At 45.9% G+C, this 7,944-nt stretch overlaps 1 protein-coding gene across 8 annotated transcripts in view; it reads left to right on the top strand.

The window, feature by feature from the left end:
* Positions 1 to 7,004, top strand: part of KIAA0040 (KIAA0040 ortholog) — a 34,808-nt gene extending 27,804 nt beyond the window's left edge. For all 8 annotated transcript variants that reach the window (XM_009194815.4, XM_009194825.4, XM_031658413.1 and 5 more), the window contains one exon: positions 3,506 to 7,004. In XM_009194815.4, the coding sequence (XP_009193079.1) occupies positions 3,639 to 3,935 (297 nt within the window). In that variant the 5' untranslated portion in view covers positions 3,506 to 3,638 and the 3' untranslated portion in view covers positions 3,936 to 7,004. The remainder of the gene's footprint in view (positions 1 to 3,505) is intronic.
* The last annotated feature ends 940 nt before the right edge of the window (positions 7,005 to 7,944 follow it).

Consider the following 7,944-nt stretch of genomic DNA (forward strand, 5'->3'; position numbering starts at 1 on the left):
GGAGAGCAGCCTCAAATAAGTCCCTTAGGAATCCAGAAGTGAATTATTGACTTAGCTTTAGCTTGAAAAGAAATCTATTTATTCAAAGGCCATTTTAGGTGCCAAGGGATGGATGAGTTTAAGGCAAAAGTTGGGAGGGGTGGGAGGGCCCGAGACGTTGAGATAAACATATAATTCAAATGCATGCTTCTACTTCAGCCAACTAAGCAATCTAGTTTGGAATTTGCTTATTATACTTGGCTTTTATGACTTGATCTATCAATAGTAATAACTCCCCTGGAATGGTCAAGGCTCCCCGATGTCCGAAACCATATCTTTGTCATTCACTATTGAATCCTCAACACCCAACAGTGCATGCAACATATTAGGTGCTCAGTGAATGTTTGATAAACGGATAAGGAGTTTTAAAGAACCTTCTTAACACATTTTCCAGAGTTCTTCAGATCTTGTTATCTTTTCCTGAAAGGCAGCTCTGATCACAACATTCTCCTGTTGTAAAGCCCCCAAATAAGCGCAAACCCTATGACGGCCTCTCTACCCTGGCCATGCCTACCTCCTAGCGTCCCTTCTCATCCTCTCTTCTCCCACCCTGAGCTCCAGGCTCACCAGAAGACACCCTGTTCTCCTGCTCATGTTCTAGAAGTTTCTCTGCCTGGAATGTTTGAACATCCTTTTCACTTATATTTCTCTGTCAAAATACCACGCATCTTCAAGGTCTTCCCCAAGTGGCTCCACCTTCATGAAAACTGCCCTGATGTTCTCCATGGGCTTGCCCTCCTTCCTCGCTGCTGAATGCAGAGGGGCCTCTGATACCTGTCTGCTCCCTGCAGGAACAGCACGACCCCTGGCACAGAATAGTTGGTGAACATTTGTGGTGGTGGTGTTATCTAACATGAATCAGGAAAGCTGTGAGTAGGATCAAATTAGAGAAAAGCACCCAAAGCCTTTCCACAACAGAGCAGAAAGATCCCAACAGACAGGGTCAAAAACCCACCCAAGACTGAGGTAAAAGCAAAGGTCATGGCAAAGGGAGAAGGAAAATCCAGAAGAGAGATGAGTGGCCTGAGATACAGTGTCACCAGGGCTTAGAAGCATGCTAAGGGCTGCTTTTCTCTACAGAGAACCTGGCAGCTTGATGGTGTGTGGGCAGATCCATGGCATGGGCTGTTCCTAGGCCTCAGAGGGGCTGGGACTTGAGCAGAGCCTTGGACGAGAGGACATGACTCCTCAGGATACTTTCCTCTGTTGCATGTTGAGTTTAAGTTCGGGCAGCCATATGCTTTCTATAAACCTGCACTTGGGCAGGACTTGGTTTTTATTTTGTGTATCTTCATGCATTTGTGAAATATTTAACAATGAGAAATAAGTCTTTTTGCAGTCTTTCCTATAATAGACTGGGATAAGCATTTAAGTCAATCTGGGGAATAGCCAAATATTGTAAGATTCTGTAAATCCTGGGCTGCTTGCCAAAAATGGGTTAATTCCACACAAAGGAATGGGAGGCCACAGAGTAACGCCTGTGAACAGCTCACTCCTTGGGGATCTGGAGCCAAACTCTCCAGAATGAGGGAGACCGGCTCTGGCACTCACTCACTGTGTGGCCTGAGCCTCCATCTCTTCAGCTGCAGGATGGGGGAATCACAGTACCTACTTCATAAGGGTGTCATGAAGATGAATGAGTTAATAGAGTGCCTAGAACAGTGCCTGGTATATAATTAGTGCTAACTAAAAGTTGGCTAAAGTTATTATTGTCATCCTATAGCATTTCTTTAGGCCCCATGGACCAAATGGCTCAGTAGTAGGTGCCAATTTCTACACTTGCAAAAACTATGTAAATAATGTCATGAGAGGGTGGGATTACATGCCGGCAGACCAGGACTGAGGTCAGCTGGGGCTTAGATGGGCACATGGGCACTGGGATCATGAGACATTGATAGAGCATGCTATCCAAGGAATTAGACCTCTGAGGACAATTGCTGGGGCATCAGGTAGAAAACATCACCCAGGAGGGCTGCACATGTATGCAACGAAGCCTGAGCTGATCTTGAATTCCAGGCTCAGCTCCCCAGTGTTCCCATCCATAGGCACAGCACCATCCTGTTTCTCACACAGAAGACTAAATGCAGATGAAAATGATTAGAAAAGTATCAAGTGAAATGCAAGTATAAAGTGACATCATTATCATCTTTTGTTCCTCTGCTTGCCTGGCAGCCTGGGGAGAGTGCTGAACCCATTGTCGAGGTCTGGGTGGGTCTGGGTGGGCTTGTGTGGCCTGGGTGCGTCTCCATGGCCTCAGACATGTCACCCCACTGCTCTGGACCTCAGATTCTTCATACTTAAGTGAAAGAGTTGGTTGGGATGATCTCTAGAGTGTCCATCCTGAAAATCAACCACTTCTTAATATTTGGGTCCTGGGGAATGTCTTACACCAACAGGCCTCTTAAATTTCCTTGAATCATGCCTGTCCTTGAAGTCTTGTTTGTACACAGGAACTTGTAATTCCAGAACTGAAGGCAGCCTCTTAAGACCTTATACTTGAGAGCTGAGCTTTAAGATATATGTGGAGGGGTGATCAGGGAAGAGGGGCAGCTCTGTACAAGCAACCAGGAGAATGGCCCCAGCTATATGCTGAGTTCAGAACAGGAGCAGGGAGGCACCCAGGAACCTCACCCTGGTTTCTAAGCACCATCACTAAGCAGCCTGCAAGGACTCCTTTCCCATGGAGAAGAAAGAGCAGGAGACTTTGGAGTATTTGGTCGAGGAATAGAAAACAGAGACAAGGGTAATGAGGGAGAGGAAGGTAGAAAGTGGAAAGGCAGCAAACGGTCACCTCTGGTTCTCTCAGCCTTGGAAGGAGAGGACTTTTCAGGCACAGGAATGGGATGTAAGGAGGGGAGGAGACATGGAGTAGGGAAGAGATCATGAGGGGACAGCAAGGAAAGCAGGCATGGGGCAGGATGAGGAGTGATGACCTCTTAGCCCAGAGGAGACCCAAGTCCCCTACTACAAACAGCAAGACGTAGACATCTCACCTTGTGCTTAAAGCTTCAATAAGCTTTGAAAATGGCAAGTTATGTTAATAACAGGTTACATACAGATCTGTCCCATGGGGAGTGTGTGTTCAACATCTGTCAGTTGAGCTGCAGTGGAAAAAAGATTGAGAACTGCTGTTGCAGAAGGGTTCAGGGAAGCAACCCCTCATCAGAACACTGAACACACACATTGATTCATTTATTCCACAACTGCTGAGAACTTCCTACGTGCCAGACCTGATATACTATTCATTTTTATATCCTAATATAATGTGTGTACATAGCAAGAATTAGTTGATGCTTATTGATTACATGCATGCATTTATCTTGTTTATTGAGTCTCAATGCAAGTTTACTGAACCCTGGAAATCTTCAATTCCTTCCCCTTTCCTAAGCCTAAAATCTATGAAACTATTAAAATTGCAGACCAGTCCCTCTGCATTTCTCTTCAGTTGTCTGTTTTAATCCTTCAGGTGCTGTCAGTGGCATGCCCAAACCCAAAACTGGAAGAGGAATAAATTACAAGTGGTCAAGGTTGCATCCTTTTGAGCCCAGGACCTGCTAGTAAGCCGAGAGGGTTCTCTGGCCCTAATCTAGCCAAGCACCATGGAGAGAATCAGCGCCTTCTTCAGCTCTATCTGGGACACCATCTTGACCAAACACCAAGAAGGCATCTATAACACCATCTGCCTGGGAGTCCTCCTGGGCCTGCCACTCTTGGTGATCATCACACTCCTCTTCATGTGTTGCCATTGCTGCTGGAGCCCACCAGGCAAGAGGGGCCAGCAGCCAGAGAAGAACAAGAAGAAAAAGAAGAAGAAGAAGAAGGATGAAGAAGACCTCTGGATCTCTGCTCAACCCAAACTTCTCCAGATGGAGAAGAGACCATCACTGCCTGTTTAGTTAGGCAGGAAGCAGAGGTGTTTCCTTTCTGGGGCTAAGCCTCCTTCTGACCACACACAGACATTTCAGGAACCCCTGAAATGATGCACTTTGTCCACAGAGTAACTACTCAACCAAGGAACAAACCTCAGACTAAGTGTCCCGGTGGAGGGCAGTCCTAGGGACCACGTGGACAATTCTTGGATACTGTCTTGGCAGCTATGTGTCCAATAGCAATGCTCCTTACTGCAGACCCAGGCATGCCTCCCACCTGTCTCTGGCATACCCCATATGCAAAAGCACAAAGAACATTTATCCATACATCTTGATATGGTTTCCAAGTGTGTGCACATGCACATAACACACACACACACACACACACACAAATTCAGGCAACAGGTACATGGGCAAGTATATTCTGCTCATCAAATGGTCATTGGCTATGTACTTTGTTCAGGGAAGTACATTATCTATAATCACAAAAATGTCTCACGGGAAAGCCTTGCCAGATTCAGACACATATATACAAATTCATAACCAGCAAGGCCCCCATACACCATCTATTCCATAAGCCACTCAGGTTAGATATGCATGCTTTCCTATTTCTATCTCTACACACAAATTTTACTGGAAGTACTCATAATTGGACATTCCAGCAAACTGCTACAGTCCCCACCCCTGTATGTCTTGATACAGACACACCAAGTTTATGTGCCTCTGACGCCTCACCTGTGCCAAGATATTTAAAGCGTCATGGTTCAAAATTCATTGAAAGCTCTTTTCTTGTAACTCATGACAAGGTCCGTCCTCATTGCCACTGAGAGGTGTTTAATGTGGTCCAAGACCTCTCTTTGAAACATGACCCCCCGAAACCACTCAGCAAAGTGCCTTTCTCCACAAACAGCTCTTGGTAGTAACTGCTAGAAAGCTATGGAAGCCCACTCATTTATGTCAGTGGACTGCAATTGGTTACCTGTGCAATGTATGTTTTACAGATGGAAAGGGTAAGGAGATGCTACACCTGAGCTAGGTATCTCCTATATAACCAAAGTTTCCAGCAGGGAAGGAACTAGACAATCATCAGGACAGTCTCACAGAAGGCAACACTGGAAGTGATGTCATAAGATTGTAATGCGTGCATGGTATGGCACAGGCGGGATGCAGAGGTAATGGAGTTTAAATGAAAGTAGGATAAAGCTAAAAGAGGTTTATTTATGTTTATCTTGAAGCTCAGGCAAGTGCCTTGCACACAGTAGGTACTTATAACTGTTTGTGGTTACTGTTGGATATGTGATGTTGTTAAGGGTAAGCTTGTAATACCTCACCAATTCTCCCCAAGTGATCTTCTCTTCTAAGTGAGCCCACTAATTGCTGCAATGGATGAAATTGGGTGTTTAATGCTGCAGGTGGGTACATGTAGGTGACACGTGTGCCCTGAGGTATGTGAGGACATGTATATTAGATCCACAGTGAGCTGAGGAGGGCTTTCCCCACCAGAGAGAGGTTGGGAAGCAGAGTTAATCCACTTATAGGATGAACTGGTTGGTATTTTGATTGTATTGTGACTGTATTGCAAAGATGGACAATTCACTCCTTGGGAGCAAGTTGTGCTCTAGAAGTTTATTTGCAAATATGCTGGGAAGCTCTCTTGAAGTATTTTCCCAAGGAAGCTATTCTACACAGTGGCAAAATTGCTATCTAATTAATAATGTAGCTAAACTATGATATTTATAGTAGCAAAAAACTAAATTCTATAAGATTGCATTAAAGGAAAGATATATTCTATTTGCTCATTTGGGCTGCCTGGTACTCACCTGCCCTCCAGGTGTACTTTAGGCCTGTGGAGGGTGGGCATTTAGTGGTGACCCTTGCACCAGGGTTTTCTAACAGATGACCCCTGTGAATCATCATTCAAACCTGCATATATTTTACAGCCAGTCGCATTTGCCCTCTCACCGTATATGGCCGTAAACTGCCTGAGCGCTCAGGCCTCCCACTCATCAACCCCTTTGACCAGAGAACGAAGCACTCTGGTTCTCTATCCCCTTGTCATATAGAGAGTTTTTCATGGAGCCTCTGGCTGTGCCCTTCACATAACAGAATGACTTGCCATCTGCCTGCACCAAACCCAGGGATGTGGGAGATGTCTCCCCACATCTCCCACTGCTCACCAGGACAAGCTGCCCTTCGTGTCTCCACCTCTCAGTCCCCCTAAAATGGATGGCTGGGGAGACGTGGAGGCTGACAGCTGAGACGTGGTGTCAGATATGATCTAGGAGGGCGGATCACCGGGATCCGGGACCATACAAGTAACATGGTTTCCATGGCAACTGCTTGCTCCTTTGAATTAAGACAGCAGTCAGTTGTCATTGCCATGACAAGGCCTCTATCTCCAGGCACAGTGTCCCTGCTGTCTTCTAATCCAATGGACTTGCTGTCACGCCAGGCATGAAACACCCAGGACCTCACTTCTCAGTCACTTCCACAGCCTATGACTCAGAAGAGCCAAACCCAGAATGGGGCCTCTCTTTTCCTCACCACAGCCTCCCCTGACAACATTTCGTGGTGTAGCTAGAGGAGTCCCAGCGCAGGATTGGCCTTAAAAGTTTTGTTAAATAAACAGGTGCATGAAAGGAGCCTAAAGCCTTTCGTTGGTGTCCGCTCTCTTCTTTCCACTTCCTTCTCATCTTTTTCTCTGTGTTTTATGTTTCTCTGATTCCCTCTTCTGCCTGCACCAGGCCAGCCCCAGCCCTTTATTCCTCTCCATTTTCACTCTTTCCAGCCTCTGTCCCTGAACTGCCACTGGCAACCCACGGGACCTCAGAACCAGAGACTGCTTGACTCATCTGGGGAGGTTAAGTTCACGGGGGACAAAAAAAGGATTCCTAAAGAAGAGGCTTCCTAGACCAGCACAGGCTGGAGAAAGAGATCCCCTAGGCCTGGACTTCTCCAGCCGGCAGCCAGAGGCGGCCTTTCCCCATTGCTCGATGGATTCCATGTTTTTATTTCTCGGGGGGGGGAGCAGGGAGGGAGAAAGGTAGAAAAATGGCAGTCACCTTTCCAAGAAAAATATAAATGGTCCAAGCTGTATAGTATTTGTCAGTATTTTTTTTTCTATAAAATTCAAACACACACAAAAGAAAAATTTATTTAAATAAAATACTTTGAAAATGAAAAGTCTTGATGGAGTCAGACGGTTACTTTCTCAACATTAGGTATTACCCCCACTCAGACATCACTCAGCAATGATCGATGCAGGGACTCTTTCTGTGACATAAATGTCCCAGCCCTCCCCGGTCACTGCCTTCACCATGGTAGAGTCATAGGTCTGAGGGCCAGGAATGTGGCTGTCTCACCCTTGCTTGCAAAACAGATGGCCTTGGAGACCAGACTCCCCGAGAGGTGCCAGCTACAGGAAAAATACACTGATGTTCCTTGGCAACATTTAGAGAACTTTCCGTCAATGAGGTCCATCAATGGCTTCTTAAAGGAAAAGGGGGGAAATAGCAAAAACCTAAGGAAAAATGGATCTTTCAGTTAAATCCAGTGTTGGGAAGGAAGGGATCAAAAACCTCTATAGTAGCCACTAGGGCAAAAAATGTGTGTGTATCTGTGTGTGTGTGTATGTGTGTGTACATTGTCCAATATGGTTCAGTATGGTATCACTAGCCACAGGTGACTTTAAATTCATTGAAATGAAATGAAGGTACACTAGCTCAGCTACGTCTGCCATATTTTTTTTTTTTCTGAGATGGAGTCTTGCTCTGTCACCCAGGCTGGAATACAGTAGTATGATCTCAGCTCACTGCAACTTCCACCTCCTGAGTTCAAGCAATTCTCATGTGTCAGCCAACTGAGTAGCTGGGATGACAGGCATGTGACACCATGTCCAGCTAATTTTTTTTGTATTTTAGTAGAGATGGGGTTTCACCATACTGGCCAGGCTGGTCTTGAACTCCTGGCCTCAAGTGATCCGCCTGCCTCAGCCTCCCAAAGTGCTGGGATTATAGGCATGGGCAACTGCGCTTGG

This window comes from Papio anubis, chromosome 1, assembly GCF_008728515.1.
Source record: "Papio anubis isolate 15944 chromosome 1, Panubis1.0, whole genome shotgun sequence".
Classification (NCBI taxonomy): domain Eukaryota; kingdom Metazoa; phylum Chordata; class Mammalia; order Primates; family Cercopithecidae; genus Papio; species Papio anubis.